Genomic DNA, 21450 nt, shown 5'->3' on the forward strand with positions numbered 1-21450 from the left:
ATGATATACTTAAAGTGATGAAAGGGAAGAACCTACAATGAAGATTACTCTACCCAGCAAGGATCTCATTCAGATTCGATGGAGAAATCAAAAGCTTTACAGACAGGCAAAAGCTAAGAGAATTCAGCACCACCAAACCAGCTCTACAGAAAATGCTAAAGGAACTTCTCTAAGTGGAAAACACAAGAGAAGAAAAGGACCTACAAAAACAAACCCAAAACAATTCAGAAAATGGTCATAGGAACATACATATCGATAATTACCTTAAACGTGATGGGTTAAATGCTCCAACCGAAAGACACAGGCTTGCTGAATGGAGACAAAAACAAGACCCATATATATGCTGTCTACAAGAGACCATACAGACTGAAAGTGAGGGGATGGAAAAAGATATTCCATGCAAATGGAAATCAAATGAAAGCTGGAGTAGCAATACTCATATCAGATAAAAAGATTTTAAAATAAAGAATGTTACAAGACACAAGGAAGGACACTAGGTAATGATCAAGGGATCAATCCAAGAAGAAGATTACAACTATAAATATATATGCACCCAACAAAGGAGCACCTCAATACATAAGGCAACTGCTAACAGCTGTAAAAGAGGAAATCGACAGTAACACAATAATAGTGGGAGACTTTAACACCTCACTTATAACAATGGACAGATCATCCAAAATGAAAATAAATAAGGAAACAGAAGCTTTAATTGACAAAATAGATCAGATAGATTTAATTGATATTTATAGGACATTCCATCCAAAAACAGCAGATTACACTTTCTTCTCAAGTGCACACAGAACATTCTCCAGGATAGATCACATCTTGGGTCACAAATCAAGCCTCAGTAAGTTTAAGAAAATAAATTCATATGATAAATAAATGCATATCAAGCATCTTTTCTGACCCCGACACTATGAGATTAGAAATGAATTACAGGGAAAAAACATAAAAAACGCAAACACATGGAGGCTAAACAATATGTTACTAAATAACCAAGAGATCACTGAAGAAATCAAAGAGGAAATCAAAAAATACCTAGAGACAAATGACAATGAAAACATGATGATCCAAAGCCTGTTGGATGTAGCAAAAGCAGTTCTAAGAAGGAAGTTTATAGCTATACAAGTCTATCTCAAGAAACAAGAAAAATCTCAAAAAATCAATCTAACCTTACACCTAAAGGAACTAGAGAAAGAAGAACAAACAAAACCCAAAGTTAGCAGAAGGAAAGAAATCATAAAGATCAGAGCAGAAATATATGAAATAGAAACAAAGAAACTAATAGCAAAGATCAATAAAACTAAAAGCTGGTTCTTTGAGAAGATAAACAAAACTGATAAACCATTAGCCAGACTCATCAAGAAAAAGAGGGAGGGGACTCAAATCAATAAAATTAGAAATGAAAAAGGAGAAGTTACAACAGACACCGCAGAAATACAAAGCATGCTAAGAGACTACTACAAGTAACTCTATGCCAATAAAATGGGCAACCTGGAAGAAATGGACAAATTCTGAGAAAGGGATAACCGTCCAAGACTGAACCAGGAAGAAATAGAAAATATGAACAGACCAATCACAAGTAATGAAATTGAAACTGTGATTAAAAATCTTCCAACAAACCAAAGCCCAGGACCAGATGGCTTCACAGGTGAATTCTATCAAACACTTAGAGAAAAGCTAACACCCATCCTTCTCAAACTCTTCCAAAAAACTGCAGAGGAAGGAACACTCCCAAACTCATTCTATGAGGCCACCATCACCCTGATACCAAACCCAGACAAAGATACTACAAAAACAGAAAATTACAGACCAATATCACTGATGAATATAGATGCAAAACTCCTCAACAAAATACTAGCAAACAGAATCCAACCACATATTAAAAGGATCATACACCATGATCAAGTGGGATTTATCCCAGGGATGAGAGGATTCTTCAATATACACAAATCAATGTGATATACCATATTAACAAACTGAAGAAGAAAAACCATACAATCATCTCAATAGATGCAGAAAAAGCTTTTGACAAAATTCAACACCCATTTATGATAAAAAATCTCCAGAAAGTGGGCACAGAGGGAACCTACCTCAACATAATAAAGGACATATATGACAAACCCACAGCAAACATCATTCTCAACGGTGAAAAACTGAAACCATTTCCTCTAAGATCAGGAACAAGACAACAATGTTCACTCTCACCACTATTATTCAACATAGATTAGGAAGCCCTAGCCTCGGCAATCAGAGAAGAAAAAGAAATAAAAGGATTACAAATTAGAAAAGAAGAAGTAAAACTGTCACTGTTTGCTGATGACATGGTACTATCCATAGAAAATCCTAAAGATGCCACCAGAAAACCAGTAGAGCTAATCAATGAATTTGGTAAAGTCGCAAGATACAAAATTGATGCACAGAAATCTCTTGCATTCCTATACACTTATAATGAAAAATCTGAAAGGGAAATTTAAGAAACACTCCCATTTACCATTGCAAGAAAAAGAATAAAATACCTAGGAATAAACCTACCTAGGGAGACAAAAAGACCTGTATGCAGAAAACTATAAGACACTGATGAAAGAAATTAAAGATGATACCAACAGATGTAGAGAAATACACCATGTTCTTCGATTGGAAGAATCAATATTGTGAAAATGACTAAACTACCCAAAGCAATCTACAGATTCAATGCAATCCCTATCAAATTACCAATGGCATTTTTTACGTAACTAGAAGAAAAAATCTTAAAATTTGTATGGAGACACAAAAGACCCCGAATAGCCAAAGCAGTCTTGAGGGAAAAAAACGGAGCTGGAGGAATCAGACTCCCTGACTACAGACTATACTACAAAGCTACAGTAATCAAGACAATATGGTACTGGCACAAAAACAGAAACATAGATCAATGGGACAAGAAAGAAAGCCCAGAGGTAAACCCACACACTTACGGTCAACTAATCTATGACAAAGGATGCAAGGATATATAATGGAGAATAGAGAGTGTCTTCAATTAGTGGTGCTGGGAAAACTGGACATCTACATGTGAAAGAATGAAATTAGAACACTCCTTAACACCATACACAAAAATAAACTCAAAATGGATTCAAGACTTAAATGTAAGGCCAGACACTATAAAACTCTTAGAGGAAAACATAGGAAGAACACTCTGACATAAATCACAGCAAGATCTTTTTTGATTCACCTCCTAGAGTAATGGAAATAAAAACAAAAATAAACAAATGGGATCCACTGAAAATTAAAAGCTTTTGCACAGCAAAGGAAACCATAAGCAAGACGAAAAGACAACCCTCAGAATGGGAGAAAATATTTGCAAACGAATCAAGGGACAAAGGATTAATCTCCAAAATATATAAACAGCTCATGCAGCTCAATAAGAAGAAAATAAACAACACAATCCAAAAATGGACAGAAGACCTAAATAGACATTTCTCCAAAGAAGACATACAGGTGGCCAAGAATCACGTGAAAAGCTGCTCAACATCACTAATTATTAGAGAAATGCAAATCAAAACTACAATGAGGTATCACCTCACACCAGTTAGAATGGGATTCATCAGAAAATCTACAAACAACAAATGCTGGTGAGGGTGTGGAGAAAAGGGAACCCTCTTGCGTTGTTGGTGGGAATGTAAATTGATACAGCCGCTATGGAGAACAATATGGAGGTTCCTTAAAAAACTAAAAATAGAATTACCATATGATCCAGCAATCCCACTACTGGGCATATACCCAAAGAAAACCACAATTCAAAAAGACACATGCACCACAACGTTCATTGCAGCACTATTTGCAATAGCCAGGTCATGGAAGCAACCTAAATGCCCATCAACTGACAAATGGATAAAGAAGATGTGGTACATACATACAATGGAGTGTTACTCAGCCATAAAAAGGAACAAAATTGGGTCATTTGTTGAGACGTGGATAGATCTAGAGACTGTCATACAGAGTGAAGTAAGTCAGAAGGAGAAAAACAAATATCATGTATTAACGCATGTATGTGGAACCTAGAAAAATGGTACAGATGAACTGGTTTGCAGGGCAGAAGTTGAAACACAGATGTAGAGAACACATGTATGGACACCAAAGGGGGAAAGCCAAGGGGGGGGGTGGGGATGGTGTTGTGATGAATTGGGCAATTGGGATTGACGTGTATACACTGATGTGTATAAAATTGATGACTAATAAGAACCTCCTGTATAAAAAAATAAATAAAATTCAAAAATTAAAAAAAGAAAAAACAGTAAAAATTGGCTTGATGAATAAATAAAAATATGGAAAAAAAGAAACAATCCTGCAGTGATAAAGCAGGACCCTGGTTCCTGCTCAAGGAATATATGTAACCATATATTTGAGTTCTTCTGCAGGAACTAAGGCCCCCACCCAGGTGGAGAATGGTAACTTCAGGGTGAGTATAAGATTCCTGAAACACTGCCCTGTTACCTCACCACCAACCAATCAGAAGGAAGTCTGAACACAGTGGAAGATAACAAAGACTCTGACTCCCCCCTCCCCAAACGATTAATGTGATTAACTTCCCCTTTCCCCCTTTAAAAACTTTCATGGTCAAGCAGAACCTTTAGATTTGGTTCTCGGACCCGAGTCCACCTTCTCCAGGTTGCCAGCCTCCTGAATAAAGCAACCTTTCCTTTTCAACCAACAACTGTCTCTTGAGTATTAGCTTTCAAGTGGCAAGCAGCAGAACCTGAGTTTGGGAACAACTCTAGTATTCTTTGATGTTTAGATCCATTATAAGACAGACTGTGGTCAAAACATGGGAAAAAAGTTTAAATTTCCCAAGTGTGGGGATTCACTAGACCCTCAGAGTTCATACACAAATTATTTTAAATTAAAGACATTAGAGATTGAACATACACAAAAAGGAGCCTTTTCAGAGTTTTCCTTATCTTATTAAAAGCAGAAACTTTCTCAAGTGAAGCTGCCATGAATCTCTTCCTTGGGAGAGTTTTATAGCCATGAGAAAAGGAGAAAAAAAAGAAGAAGAAGAAAAACACTAGCATCTACATAAACACACATTACCACAAACTTTCTTTGTCTCCTGTTTACCCTCCCTAGAAACCTGCTCCTTGTTCCCAAAGAAGTATTTTCTCCCTCCTCACGCATGAAGTGAGGTACATAAAACCTCATCTCTAGCTGCTCAGGGAGCAACTTCTTTTGTTTGCGCTCATACGCATATACTTTATTCTTTCTAAAATACTTAGTGAAATATTTTATTCTTTCTACTGTTAAAAACTGGTTTTGGGGTTTTTGTTTTGTTTTGTTTTTTGTTCAGTTTAATTTGAAAGTCGTCAATTAGTAAATCTAAGAGGGCAGAGAAAAACATTTTTCCTTCTCAAGAAGGGAATAAACATGATCAAGATTACACTGATAATTATGATTGGTTAAACTTTATTTTATTTTATTCTACTCTATTCTATTTTACTTTATTATTTATTTATTTATTTTTGGCCTCAATGCACAGCTTGTGGGATCTTAGTTCCCTGACCAGGGATTGATCCCGGGCTCTGGGCAGTGAGAGCACAGAGTCTTAACCCCTGGACTACCAGGGAATTCCCCTGATTGGTTAAATTTATGGGGTATAAAGATTTTTTCTTAAAGTCCTTCTTTAATTGTTCTAAATTTTCCATGTCTGTTTATTATATCTAGTACAGTTGAAAGTATAATAGGAGTAGCAAATGACACATGAGACAACTTTGGTGGTCCACAAATAAATTTTTTAAATCATACTTTAAATGTATGAATTGAGTATATATAGAAGACTCTTAATTTAACATAAATTATTTAGAAAACACAACTGGTTCATCAAACCTACTATTTTTTTTTTTTTTTTTGCGGTACGCAGGCCTCTCACTGTTGTGGCCTCTCCCATTGCGGAGCACAGGGCTCCAGACGCGCAGGCTCAGCGGCCATGGCTCACGGGCCCAGCCGCTCTCCGGCATGTGGGATCTTCCCGAACCGCGGCACGAATCCGTGTCCCCTGCATCGGCAGGCGGACTCTCAACCACTGCGCCACTAGGGAATCCCAAACCTACTATTTTAAGATTATGATTGTGTAGGGGAGCAGAATTTACCACCCCCAAATATGTCTCTTTGGCATAGGATTATTTCAGGCTGATTATTTTTAAGACACTGCACACACAGAAGTTTTGAAAACTGGGTAAAAGTTACCCCTTTGTATGAGTCATTTACCTGTACTAGGGAAATCTCCATTTGTAAAGGTGTCTCTCTGGCTGTACCAGAAAGAGGGAGATGAACTTATCTCTAGAAACTTATCATGCAGATGGCAACAATTTAAATCTGCATATCAACTTTACCCTTGTTTACTGAGCTCTTTCAGGTAACCTCCCATAACTGACCTTCTACCCTCTACATCTTCTTTTGTGTTTAGCTGAAGATGGTAATTAAGGTGAGGGCTTCTGCCATTCTGGAGTAGAGTTACCCTATTTTCCTGAGTTTCTCCCATGTATACAGAAGGTATATATGTGACGAAACTTTTGTTTGTGTTTCTTCTGTTAATCTGTTTTATATCAATGTGATTATTAGATCAGCCAAAGAATCTAGAAGGGTAGAATGGAAAAATTTCCCACCCCTACAACTGCTTAGGATGTACTTTTTAAAAAAGACTGCATCAATCTAAAGTTTAAGAAAAATATTGAATGAATACCATTTTATGTGATATTGGATGTGTTACTGGCAGAATGGCGATTTCCTCAGTTCTTGCCCTTCTCAAGAGAAATAATTCAGTCTAGAGGCATAGAGCAGTTTTAAATAGCAAGAGTTTTATTAAGCAGAGTGAAAGTACACTCCTGAGAAAGGATTAGAGTGGGCTGTCTGGAAACCAGAAGTAGTCTCGCAATGGGGCAGGGTTAGGATTTTTAGAGTGGTGGTCCCTCCTTGTGTCCTGCATCATTTAACTGACAAGTTGATTGACAGCTTTAAGTTATATAACTTTTCTCCTAGTGTGCAGGTGCTTACCCATAAGCACCGAAGCAAAACCCACGTGGGTGGGGGGAGGCAAAAACCGCAATACTAATTTATTAGAAATATGGCACAATGAACCCTGGATTACCTTGAGTCACCTTTTAGGTCTTGGTGCACCTGTGCCAACCTGTGCTGGCAGGTTTACCTTGCTTGGTCCTGATATGGCTGGAAACTTAGCAGTGGTCCTTGACTAGAAGAGGGAAGATCTCTGGGCATGCTCTGATTACCAGTGTCCACATGGGGAGGGAAAGATGACCCCATCCAGGATGGGATGGGACCCACTCAAGTCTGACTACCTACCTAACAGATGTGGCAAAAAAGTCTGTAATATCCCAGAAGCAGTATTTCTATACTTGCATGTCACTCAACCTTACCTCTCATATGTTACAGCCAAGTCACTGTAATAGACAAAGTATAATGTTTTCTATCCTAAGTCTTTCAGTTTGTCAGCAACAAATCTATTACTATTCTCTGCTTCTTTGGGTTATTGTTGCCACTCCATAACATGGATACAACTGCATTAGAGAGGGTGCATATTTACCAAAATACACAATATAGGCTTTTGTCTTATACTGGGAAAAGAAATTGCTGACAAAGTGTTGAGCTATAAAATCTCGATTTTTAAGTGGAAACTAAAAAAAAAAAAGAAAAAGATCAGATAACCTACTGTGGAGGGGAAAAAATAATTTTCCTCTACCCTTTTAGGTTCTTAGATAAAACCCCTCAGTAGTAAAAGACAGATTAACAGGAGTAAAACAGTTTAATAACATGTATACTTCCTGTATACAGGGGAGATAACCAGGAAAACTGAGTAACTCCCCAAAATGGCCCAAATCACCACCTTGAATACCATCTTCAGCTAAAGACAAAAGATGTTGGGAGGGGAAAGCCAAATTTTCAGTGGAAGCACAGTAAACAAAAGGTATGTTTGTTATGCAGATTTAAATCTAAGCCTTCTCCATTAATAAGAGTTTCTAAGATTTAGAGTCATCCTTGTCTTCCTGGTACAGACCGAAAGACACCCTTAAAATTGGAGATTTCCCTTGTAAATGTAAATTGCTTCTACTGGTTTTCAGAGCTTCTTTTCTGTCTGCTGGGTTTTTTTGTTTGTTTTGTTTTTTATTACTTAGCCTAAAATAATTCTTATGCTTGCTGAAATAAAATTCATAATTTATGGCAAGATGAGAAAATTCCCTCCCCTTTAGTGTGTATTGCACATCTGCATTATTCAGACCTCCTTAGGAAAAAATATTCCTTCTAATCCATCAATGGTCACAACTCCTTAGGAGATAACCTTCCTTCTTAATCTTGTAAGGAGTCATGATGACCCATGACCCACTACTCTTTGTACCTATAGATCTAGGTTGTGTAAACTGTGTAAAATATGTCATTTAATGTACAGCCCTCTGTCTCAAAAACCTATATAACTGTGCTTTGACCTCTAATGGGCAGAACAGTTCTGCAAGCTCTCTGAGAGGTTGTTCCTGAGTTATAATCCTCAGCTTGGCTCAAATAAAAATTTCCATAACTTTCTTAGATCACTTTATTCATTTTTTTTGTCAGCATGCTAAAGAGGCATATTTTAGAGTGACACATTCTGCTTCCCTTTACTACTACTGGGAGCAGAGATATAGTAACAAAAACTACCAACATGTTTTATGTGTACATGGAGATTCCCCAGAATTTGCCACCAATAAATATAACATGTTATAATGAAATATGAAAATAGGCCTCATGCACATTCCTAACTTGCAAGCCTCTGGAAGGTGCTGTTAATCCATGATGCTCTTTTTCCAGTTCAGAACCAAATTTGATCTTAAAATACTGTCTAAAGCAAAGCCCCTGACAATTAAGATAAAAACCGAAAAGAAAGGAATATTTTACTCTTTCTAGTATAATGCTGCTGCTCACAACTCTTCTGAATAAAGGAAATAACATTCTAAATTGGGAGTGGTATAAATAAAACATAATTATTTACATAAATATTTTATATGATTTCATTAAATTTACATTTGCATTCATTGTTATGTGAAAATCCAGTACATATTAAAAATCCCCAAAATCCTTCCTTCTCCTCTTCTATTTTCCTTCATTTCTTTTCTATCATTTTAAAAATAAGGTAACACTTTAAAATTTTAGACATTTAAAAATAAGATATTGGGCTTCCCTGGTGGCGCAGTGGTTGAGAGTCCGTCTGCCGATGCAGGGGACACGGGTTCGTGCCCTGGTCTGGGAAGATCCCACATGCTGCGGAGCGGCTGGGCCCGTGAGCCATGGCCGCTGAGCCTGCGCGACCGGACCCTGTGCCACAACAGTGAGAGGCCCGCGTACCGCAAAAAATAAAATAAAATAAAAAATAAGATATCATTAATTTAGGAAACTGTGACTGTAACTGGCAAGCAAGAATGTATCTCTTTCAAAGTTAACCAAGTTTGACGGTTTCATTTGTATTTTCTCAATGTGCGTTATTATTTCACATATCATTTATATATTTGCTAACATTAAACATTTAATTATATGAAACCTTTATTTAGCTTCCATAACCATTGTGAGTATAGTTATGCAAGTAATTGCAGGTGATACAAAGAATAATCCAGTATAAAAACTGACATGCAGGAATTTAAAAGCAGAGAGATAACTACAACGTGGACTCAAAGAGCCACAAAGAATATTCATCAGAGTGTGAGATTTGACCTAGCTGAAACATTCTCTCAACGCCTCATAAGGAAGTGGTATTGACCTTGTCACTGAATCACTGAATACTTAGCATCTTTATTCAAAGCCTCCAATCATCTGGTCTCATAACATCACAATACAGTATTATAACATGATATCTGACATATCAAAGACATGCATTTTTAAAATTAATTATTTAATAAATAAGTAGAAAATTTCATCAATATATTGTAAGGAAGAACTATTCTTTAATTTGTTTCAGAAAAGGGATCTGTGCCTAGTAGAATTTCAAAGAAAGTTACTTTTATAAATAGCTCAGAGACAACTAACTCATTGTCACAATCCACTTTTTACAAAGCACATTTTTATAAAACTGCAAATATTTCAACTATGAAAATGTTAGAGAAATAAAACACCTCTAACCATCAAATGATAAGTAAGACTTCAATTCCTTCATCTCAATAGAAAGGCTTTCTTGCTATAAAATAGTTTAATTGCACACTATTCTTTGATCAAACTAGAGATAAATGCTAATTTTTAATTCACCTAGTATCTGCTCTATATTTAGAACTGTATTAAGTCAAATATTGGTTATGTGGAGTGGAGCCAGGAAAAATCTGGACTCTAACAAATACTGTGAAATTATATGAAACCTGGTTTTAAAAATGAGTATGAGACAAAAATGCTGATGTTCAGATTTATTTTTGAGGCAATGTCATAGGAGCCTTGGAATAAAGAGACTTCTAACACTTACATACTTAGTATTCAAGTAGTTTGTAGTTGACAAAATGGCTAAAGGCACCTACCAGACTCACTCATAGATACATATATTAAGTACTCTTTCATTACCTTATCTGGTATTTGCAGTAGAGAAAGCAAAAAAAAAAAAAAAAAATGGCAACATAATTAGAGTTGCCTTGAGTCTTTTGACTCTAACTCAGTTACCTAAGACCTTGGAGGAATCTGTCATGCTTCTGTTCACCAATGGAAGATGGTCTATCACCAACTGAAATTTTAAAACTTACCCTAGTAACTTGATTCTGTTAGATTTCTTTATTCGAAAAAGAAAATAACAGCAACAAGTTTGCCTGGGTCTAAATCACTTTAGAAGTGTGTTCCTTTTTTCTTTTCTTTTCTTTTTCTTGAAAGTGTCTTTTTTGTTTAACTAATTTTCCTTAGCTTTTATGCGTACTAGTAAACAGAATACTATCATTTTGCTTACTTATAAAATTTTCAAGCAATATCTTCATTACTTGAAAATTTTATAAATAGTTCTTAAACCATCAACAATTATCCTCCTATTTCAGTCTTACTCTCCAGAATATGCCCAAGAAACTGGCAAAACTAAAAACAATGGTTGTAATATTAGCACTTATTCCACATATCAGTAGGAGGTAGACATGAGGAAAGGTCAAGATAGGGGTTATTCTGAAAAGTGATTTACATAGTTTGAAATATGAAAGTATAGAAAGTAATTTTTATATCCAAACCTATATAATTGCAATGTTTTGAAGAAGAGCAGAATATGCCACCCCAAAATATGCTACATTGGCATATTGAGTATTTTACATTAAAGTTTCTTAAGAAACAGCCAGTGCAAGGAGGACATTTTGATCATCTTTTGTCCCCCTGAAAGCAGGACATAGATCTTCCATATGAAAAGAACCCTCCCTGTACCAGGAGAATAGAGGGCATCATTATCACCAGAAATAGGGAACTTAGGGCCAAGAGGCTGTGTAAAAGTACCATGGTCCTTTCTAATGTGATACCCTGAGCCCAAACCTCTTTGCCTTGTAAATTCTTCAGAAATTTGTAGTTTCCTTGTCTAAAAGACAGCCTGCTTTGGTCACTTTTTTCAGTCTCATATTTTTTTATGGAGCTCCTACACATACATTATTAAATTTGTTTTTCTCTTGTTAATCTGTGTTATGTTAATTTAATTTTTAGGCCAGCCAAAGAACTGTAAAAAATTCAACAAACTTCAGTTAAACAGAGTCAGGAGACCAGAAGGGGGAGCCCTCACACTTTGCAAGGACAGCATAGCTCAACAAGAAGAAGAATGCCTCCTCTTCCATCCTTACAACAGCTCAGCTAATGAAAAGCCATGGTCTCTTTGTTTACTATAGCTCTCCCAACTTCTTATCTCCCCCTCTCTCTCCTTCCCTTGTTTTGTAGGGACTTGCACATGGCTCACCGTGGTTGTAGACCCCAAATTGCAATTCCCTTCTTATCCCAAATAAACCCATTTTTGCTGGAGAAATAACGGGCAGTCTATTTATTTTAGGTCAACAGAACCTGGAAGGGAAGAAGGAAAAAGTTTTTCATCCCTACAGTTTACACACTTTTTTTGCATACTCGAGTCCATTAAGAGAAAAGAGAGAGCTGAGAAAGATATAGTATCATATATTTTTTAAATACAGTATCTTGTTATGAAAGATAGTTATGTCCCTTCTCTAGATTTTTGATGTATGTGAAAATATGGAATAGCACTGCTAATTGACAGAATAATTCAAAGAGTATTCTTGCTATGAATCTTAATGAAATGTAAATCTTTTCTTTCTGACAATTATTTAAGGGCTCTTGAGTAGTTAAGAGCCCTTAAGATTTCCCTCAGGATAACCATAATACAGAAAGAGTTGGCTTGAAGATATCGATGTATAGAGATGGGTTTGATTTTTTTATGATTTAGGGTAATATCAAAATTGGAGTTTGTGGTGACAGAATGTATCAGAAGTTTCAACAAAAGGAAACCCCTGACTTTTGTACTTCTTTGAACTTCCTTTCCTAGATTTTTTTCTTTTTTCTGGAATTTCATTGCCTCATTGGCTATTCATATTTTTTAAAAAACGGTGTGGGTAATACTGTTGCAAAAATTCTAAAGAAAATAAGTGACAAGTTTTCTAATGTGGGTCACCCAAAACTCTTGCAATTTATTTAAGAATCATAACACGTTCACATGGATAAAAAATCATAACATGCTCACAACTACAAGAAATTTGAATGATTCCTTTTGCAAATCAATCAAATCTTTGTACTCTAAGCAAAGCCAGGCCAAATCTGAGTAATGTTCAGTAATTTATCATCAGACCTCTAGCTTCTTAGAAACCATCTACTTTAAAGTCCAAATTGATTGCTCATATTTCAGCTCTTCTTATGACTCCAAGATAATAAGTAGGTTTTTAATTGACATAGTTTACATTGTACATTGGTTTACATACCATCAATAAAATAATAATAACTACAAAGAATATAAAATAATAATTAAAAGATATTTTAATATATGGGTATCATTCTATATAAATATAAGAATATAAATTGTATAGATATTGATATATATGAGTAAGTAAATGTTTAACAGCCAACTGAGACAAGCAGTCCCGACTGAGGCTTGAGATAGATGGGTCCCAGGCAAGACATTTACAACTAGCCTCCTGTTTATACTTTGAGATAGAAATAACAACAGGAACAGGATGAATAGCTAGACTTTGTCTCCTGTGGACACTGTAAGATAATAGTAATGGCAGGGGAGGGAGGGGCTAAGTCTTTCTGGGGTAAAAGATAAGGAGGTCACAACTCCCTTACTCTTGGGGTCAGGGAGACCTCCCAAATTACACTTGCACAGAAAGTTTCCTCAGGAAACGGGGTGCCAGACAACAGTAAGTTTTGCTAACTTCCCTGAGCCCCTCACACTGAAATCCATCTTGGCTAAAGAGGGCGAAGGCACATGGGGAGGGCCCTGAGACAAATCAGATAGGGGTAAAAGCAAGACGACTGGTCAGAGGAAAACAAAGACCTGGAAGCCTGCCCCCTTATAAATGATTTAAACTTCCCGAAGATGTGACTCTTACTGAGCCTGCCCATGTGTCTATCCACAATATTCCTCTCTTGTCCTCCAAAGGGGACAAAAGCCAGGGCAGTGTTGCAGCCAGGGTTGAATCCCTGGTTGGGGAACTGAGACCCCGTGTCAAGCTGCCGCAGCCATGGCTACACCACAGGGCCCCCAAGAACGTGACTTGGAGCATTTGTCACTTTCCATACTGTAAATATCTCCCACCATGGCCACAAATGAGGTCACTGTACTTGGAGTTGGAAAGAGATGTCCAAAATTGGCCCTCAAAGCAAGCGTGAGCCATCTTTTCAGCTCCAATAAGCCACTGTCTTAAGTAAGTTATATATCTAAAATGTAGAGGAAATAGGCATTTTTCTTTATAACTTGTGGGAATGTGATGTGCTGCAACAATTTGGAAGATAATATGGCATTACCTACTAAGATGAAAAGTATATGTATATGTATATACATATATATACATGAATATATACAATTTTTCTCATAGTAACTTTATCTTTTAATTATCTATTCATGAACAAGTAAGTACTGGTACTTAAGAGGTTTATGTAATACTGTAATGATATCAGAATATATTCCAAGCATTAGTTTAAGCACATTTTTGTTTGCTAACTTGCTAATCCTCACAAGAACCCTATGTGGTATATTTCATTAATATCCCCATTTTACTACTTAGAAAACTGACATACAGAGTATACCAAAAGTCACACGCTAGGAAATGGCAGAACTAGGATTTGAATTTGGGCAATGTGGTTCTAGAATTCATGCTTTTACCACTATACTATACTCCCTGCCTCTCAGGACAATCATGAGATTAGCTATCAGTTCTGTGCCAAAAACCAAAAATAAACAAAAAAACCTTAAGTATAGTTGAATAAATTGTGATATATCCTAATTTTAGTATATTATATAACTTTTAAAAGGATATAATCTGAAAACTTTTAAAAACACTAAAAATCTTATAACTTCCTATATTTAGCATTCACATTTTGTATCACATAATTTACATTTGTATAAAAATTACTATTACAGATAAATTCATGTCTTCATTCAATTTCTCACCAATTCCATTCCTTCCTTTCGAGGATCCATGTATATCCTGTTATTTCATAATTTTATCCTTGAAATGCTAAAATCTTATCAGTCTTTCCCCAGTTATGAGTAGTCTAGCAAATTGGATTTGAATTGTCCCAGATGTCTTTATAAATAGTTTAAAGTAGATGACAAGTCAGAAGATTTATTTTATATTTCTTTAAAAAAAACACCTCATTTTAAATTGCACAATAAAAATTAGCTTTCAAATCCATTCCATAGCAATCTGACTTTTCTGTAAATTTTATTAGAGATTCTGAGTCAGAAAGGAAAATTGTACCTTTTCTCCACCTTTTCATTTACATAGGAAAAAAAGGGGTTCAGTGTTTTTGAGGAATGATGAGGGGCCCTCTTTAAGAGGTTTTACTTTTTCCTACATCTATAGTTTCTACTCTAGTCTCTGCTACTGAGCCGTAAGACAACCCACATTGAATTGGAAAAAAAGAAACAAAACAAGTATTTTGAATGAAAGTCTAGAAATCTGTCTTCAAAAGCTAGATTTCTATCTATACCTACCCACACACATATACTATATATGTAAACATGCATGCCCTTTCTGCTGAAATATCTGTAAAAAAGACAAAACATGGCCACTTAGCAACACTTTCTCGCATATAAACTTGTTCAGAACAGCTGATGGAGGATATTTCCTTTTGCCACTCCCTCTTGTCTTTCTGTTCAGCTATAAAAATATGATTACAATGCTTAGGGGTTATTAAAGGTACAGGCTGGCTTCAGAGTCTAACTACCTTTTCAGAATATGGCCCTGCCACTTATTATAGGAATTTTTTCAATGTCAGATGCTATCTGTCACCAGCCCTGTTAGATTTTTTTTTTACTGAAATACTAGCCCAATTCTCCTCCTTCCTAACAAATTATTATTATTTTTTCAATATGCCCAGCCCCAGGAGACGAACCATACTTGCTTGTCATCCAGAGATGATTGTCTCATTCCCCTTTACCACCTACAGACTTCCTTAACTTTACCGTCTGCTATGCTGACTCATATTCCTGTTCTGTGTGGGGAAGCTGGGTGGGAAGGAGCTTCCTCTCAGATAAAAGCAGACAGAATCAATGAACTTAAGAAGTTCTAGTTTTACCACCCTTATACTCAGACTTGAATTGCAGCCGTGATGCTTATGGTGCTGGTATTCACTAGCACCAGAGCCATAAGCATCACAACTGCAAATGGGACATAAGGCATTGGAAAAACAACCAAGTTTCAGGAAAAGACGGATTTTAAGGACAGAGGGAACCTGAGTCCTTGGTGATATACTTGAACTGTCAAATCAACTCTTGAACCACATAAATCTAAGAATTTTATTAAAATAATAATGATAATGACAATAATAATGTTATACAAGCAATTGTTTTTCAGGTTTTCTGTTACTGCAGTCCATATATGTGGGTTATGATCATAGTAGCTTAGATGTAGTGAGCAACTACTCAATAAAAGATAAATGATTCAATAAATGATTCAACAGTTCTCTACCTTTAGTGTACTTTGAAGTTCCCTGGGGAGCTAATAAAAAATGCAGGTATTCCACTTCTACCTTCTGAAATTTTTATTCAGAGGGTCTGAGGTTGTGTCCAGGAACCTGCATTTCTTATACACTCCCAAGGTGATTCTGCTGCAGTCATTCGGTGGATCATGCTTTGAGAAATACTTCAGTATGAGCTAAAAACAAATTATTGAAGTGTATGAGTGATTCAAAGAGTGAAGAATACAGTGAGTGGGAATAATCTTCCTACCCCATTCCATCCCATTTCCTATTCAGAAGACTATAATATACAAATTACACTGAGCGCAGGGCTACCCTGTTGAGGTCACAGTGAGCACATACATTCTGGGCAAGTTCTGTACTTCATAAATTCAGAAGAGGAAAGTAAGAGAAATTAAACACTCACATTAGCTTGGATGATGACAAAGTAGCGAGTCTTGTCTTCGTAGTTGAGCCTCTTCCTTAACACTACATCTCCAGTCAACATAAGGGGGATTGCAAAGGTGTCATTGGATGTCTGCAAATAGGTAAAGATACACATTTGAGATCATCTGAACATAAGATGAATTAGACAATCTTATATTTCAGTTTAGTCCCCTAGAAAATTATAGACAACATGTTCATCATCTGAAAACAGGATGTGAGTGTAAGCTTCAGATTTAATATTCTTATTTCCAAAAACTTGTCATTCTGATCAATAGGTCTCACTTTTGATAATGATAACCAGGAAACTTACTTCTTGTAAGTTTTTCATATATTATTAGGGTTACCCATCAACAGCCCTGGGATACTTCTAAGCCCAGATATCTGAAAAATCTTTCCTATTACCATATTATCTTTTCACAATTTTTTTTTAAACACCGAAGAGTTCAAAGATTGCAATTTGTGATTTCTACCTAATATCCCTTTTCGACATTGGTGCCCATTCTGTATTCTCAGTATTTTCAAGTACTGTATTAAATACAACTATTAACTTGAAACTTTGTGTTTTTGTGAAAAAGAATGTGCTGTAGCTTGTTTTTTGTTTGTTTGTTTGTTTTGTTTTGTTTTTCCAAGCCTCAGAACTGCTGTTCATTAGTTAAGTCTCCTATCCTGACAGGGGTTGAGTTTCTTCTTGGCAACATGCAGGTTATAAGGGCAACTTCCAAAGTGCCTTCCAGCAATACTGCTGTGGCATGAGCAGCCCTCACTGTAAGACAGTATAGTCATTCCTCAAGGGAATATAATTTAGGAGATCTGTCTCTCAGTCTTAAAAAGACCTTACATCACTTTTTTGTTTTAGTGCCATTTTGAAGACTGATAAAATAGTCTCTAAATTATGACAACAAGTCAGTTTTACTTTTAGTATTGGAACTTTTTTGGTTGATTGTTTTGTGCAGTGGTAGGTGTGCAAGTGATTGTGGGCAGCAGATGAAATACTTAGATTCTTCAGAAAAAGGAGGAGGAGGTGGGGGAGAGGGAGGGGGAGAGGCAAAGCAGAAGGAAGAAAGCAGAAGAAGAGGGGAAGGGAAGGAAGAAAGAGTGTGTGCATGCTTGTCTGTGTGTGTCTGTGTTTATACACTCAGCTGACACAAGGGGAGTTACTTAGAAACAGCGTTAATGAGAGAACAGCTGACTCAAATCTTCTATCTCAAGTTCATTTGGGGGAATGTGGGCAAATTAACCTTCAATATCTAGAGTTGTGATCTCTCCCTCTCCATCTTTTTCTCCCTCCTTCTGTGACCCCCTCTCTTTCTCGTACACACACACAGAGTATACAATTGATAGATATTTTTTAATGATTTATTCTGTGTTCATGCAATTGGCTTTGCAGGTCTTTCTTGGATTCAGTCATTTAAAAAGTAACATTTTAAAACATAAATATAGAAAATGTGCCATAAAAGATATTTACAATTAAAAACAGGCGTTTGACATTTTCCCTAAATTTTTGCCTATTTAAACACTGCGGGACTCTAAACTATGCCAGGGAGAGTAAAAATTGTTTAATCTAAATATCTAAGTTAGTTATGGGGAATACTTTAGTTGATAATTGCCATATACACTGTAAAACACAACTCAGTGTGTTGTTATAGGGTTGTTAACTTTCAAAGACTCAATAACTGTAGAGACATATATCAATTCTAGCGTGTTTATGAAATATACGGTGGGTTGCTTACCGAAACGCCACCTCATCCTTGGAGTCAGAACTCCAAATGAGTTCAGATAATTGGTGGCTTTGTGCTTTAGGGGAGGCTATGACCCTAAGTGGGGTGAGTTTTGACAAATCTAATCCTACCATGGAAAATCCACACTCTTTGCCAGTGATTGTTTTGGAAATGTACGTGAGAGCTAATTCTAAATAATCTGAAGAGTTTTTCTTAATTGTAAAGAGAGAGAGAGACAAGAAAAAAAAGTGTTCCCTTCTCTGCTTACAGATGCTTTTATAAGGATGTAAAACCTGGAACCATCAGCAGCCATTTTGGAACTATTGAAACAGTTAATCTAGAAGTAAACAAAATGCTGAAAATGGAAGAGCAGAAAATGAAAAGAAGCTGGCTCTGTGATATCTGAGTTGCTTAACAAATCCTGATACCTCCCCTTCTCTGAACAACCTGTTACAAGAGATAATACATGACTTTGTTGGCAAAGTCACTTTAAATTCAGTTTTCTATTATTTGCAACTGAAAGCACTTTGATAAATGATTATCTCCTGCCTATGTGTCCTCATCATGCAGTCCCCTCTCTTTTCCATTTATGCCATGACTCTTTGCAGGTGACATTTGCTTTTAATTTTCTCCTGCCTAAACATTCTATCCCTCATTTCTCTGGATTATAAATCCTGCAAATCCTGCAAATCAGTAAAATCTTATTTGTCATCCAATTTAGGATTAAATCTTTGCTCTTATGTTACATTATTTTTTCCAAACAGCATTTGTTATTTGTGCATTTTCTGCTTTCCCTCACAGATTTCTCAAGGATCTCTCAGTCTATGATGTGGAAATACTTACATTTATATTTCTAACCAAGTAACGTAATGGATGTTTGTGATCCTATTTTAGTTGATAATTTTCACTGGATATTTATAGAATTATTACAAGCATTGTAGTTAGTAATTAAGAATTATATTGTTCTTAAGAAAATTTTTTAATTAAATCTAATTCTTATTAGCTAAGTCCATCTTTTATAGATATCTGAGATTTTAATTGTGCTAGGAGTTTCATAAATACTTATGTTCCAAGAAACATAAGGAGAATATCTGCTTTATGATCAATGCTGTTTATAAATTATTGCATATGAAAAGCCTTTGTGTTAAAATTAACTAACTTACTAATGAAACAAGTATTTATAAAGTATCCATTCTGTCTTGAAAAAACAGAATAATAATCATGAGAAAAATTAGAAACAAAATGTGGATAAATGTTTAGGGTGCTCTTTATTTGTCCTGTAGCAAAAAGAATATTGGATTAGATCAACTCAAAGTAAATGCCCTGCTGTAATGCTATTTCTAAAGCTCTACCTAAGGAGGAAAAAAAGAGCAAAATTTAGTAAGAAAATATGGTTGTTTTTTAAAATTATTATATGATAAGGCAATGTGACAATAATTTTCAAAGTTTAGAGTATATAAGGATCATAGAAATGTATCACTTAGATTGCAGATTCCAAGTCTATTCCTCCAAATTCCAGAAATTCTCAAAAGTCTATATTTCTAACAAAACTCTTGGGTGATTCTCATGTAGAAAGTCTAGGTTTTACTTTGAGAAACACTAGACTAGAAGATAGAAAGGACCAAGTTAAGCATATAAGAGTTTTGGCATTTGCTTGTGATCTCAACTCAATAATAAGCTCCTATAATACATTTTTAAGATGGATAATTATTTCATTTTTCTTTATTTTGGAGCTAGTTGTGTTACGTTAACAAATTGACTTGATGTTAGATTGGGATGAACTTTTAAATATAACTTGAGTGAAGACTCTCAAAGGTAATAACATGTTGAGCATTTAATATTTTGCGATTTTAGTAGTTACTAAAATTGTGCTTTTCTAATTCAATCTGATTCCTTTAATAATAAATAATACGTCAGAAGGATCCCATAACTCTGATATAGATATATGTGTGTGTGAGTGTGCATGTGTATCAGTGTATCAAGAGTATCTCAGTCTTATACTCTTGTCAAAGAACTGTTTGAGGTGGAAAGGGAGGTAGAGTCTGCACCCTCCCTTCCTCTACCATTTATTTTCCTCTCCTCTCATCCTTAGAGATTTGGTTCATCAACAAAGGAGAGGGGTGTAGGAACACAGTCATATCCTTTTTCTTAAGCAACCTACATTTTTTGGAAATAAGGCCCTGACCCTCTTTCTGTTAATTTTGGACACTGCTCTGTAAAGCACGAACTAGCACTTGTTTCTTTGGGTGATGAGAATTTAAATGCTGACCTCTACCTGCCCAGTGTTAATCAGGTCATTCCAATAATGACTAAGCCTCTTAATACCCACAGGCCCCAAACATCTGCTCTCCATCAGGAAAGGTCCACTCACAACTCCCTGGCAGTTTGGTGTCTCAGTAACTGTCAGACAAGGGGCAATTCTCCACTTAGTAAATGAGGGCATAGGGCAGTTTAAATGATTTTATCACTGTTGGAAGGATGAGAAAAAGTGTAGGAAGCATGTGTAATGCCCTTCCTTCACACACACACTCACACTGACTTAAGCAAAGAAGGGAGATGGAATGTTGACACTAACAATTCCGTGTTTCTCCAGAGTTGATTCCATCCCCCCACAGCCCACTTTATTAACCTGTGGGAAGCTGAATTAGTACCAACGTAGATAAAATGACACCTCTCTGCTAGTCCTGTAAGGAGGTGTTGGGCTCCACAGTTGGAGATGATCTGGAAATGGACTATGAGGTACTTAGTGTTATTTGTTATCAACTGAGAACTCTGGTAATTCATCATTTTCTAATAAGCAGAAAAGATTCTGTTTGGCTTCTCATACCTATGCTATATTTACAAATACTGTTTTTGATATTATCCATTCAACTGTAAGGACTAGATATTCAGTTCAAAAGAAGAGAGATTTTTGAGACCTGCACACACACAGACACACACATACACATATACATGTATATCTATTTCCTGGTTATCTAATGACAGAACCAAGGTACAAATATGCTTTACTGGGCCTGTAACTGGGAAGTGGTGGGAACTTAGGTAACAAGGAAAACATTTCTCAGTCTCTCAGAGGCTGTTAAGTTCTCTTATTATTGTTTTTCTACATTTTTTTGGAATCTCTCTCTCCCCTCTCTTTCTTCATCACCTCTAATCTCTC

General features: G+C 36.0%; 1 protein-coding gene across 5 annotated transcripts in view; it reads right to left on the reverse strand.

The window, feature by feature from the left end:
• The window catches only part of PCDH15 (protocadherin related 15), a 1372333-nt gene that overhangs the window by 399274 nt on the left and 951609 nt on the right, over positions 1–21450 (reverse strand). For all 5 annotated transcript variants that reach the window (XM_079899577.1, XM_079899579.1, XM_079899582.1 and 2 more), the window contains one exon: positions 16553–16663. In XM_079899577.1, coding sequence (XP_079755703.1) covers positions 16553–16663 — 111 coding nt within the window. The remainder of the gene's footprint in view (positions 1–16552; positions 16664–21450) is intronic.

This window comes from Stenella coeruleoalba (genome assembly GCF_951394435.1).
Source record: "Stenella coeruleoalba genome assembly, chromosome: 16".
Lineage (NCBI taxonomy): Eukaryota > Metazoa > Chordata > Mammalia > Artiodactyla > Delphinidae > Stenella > Stenella coeruleoalba.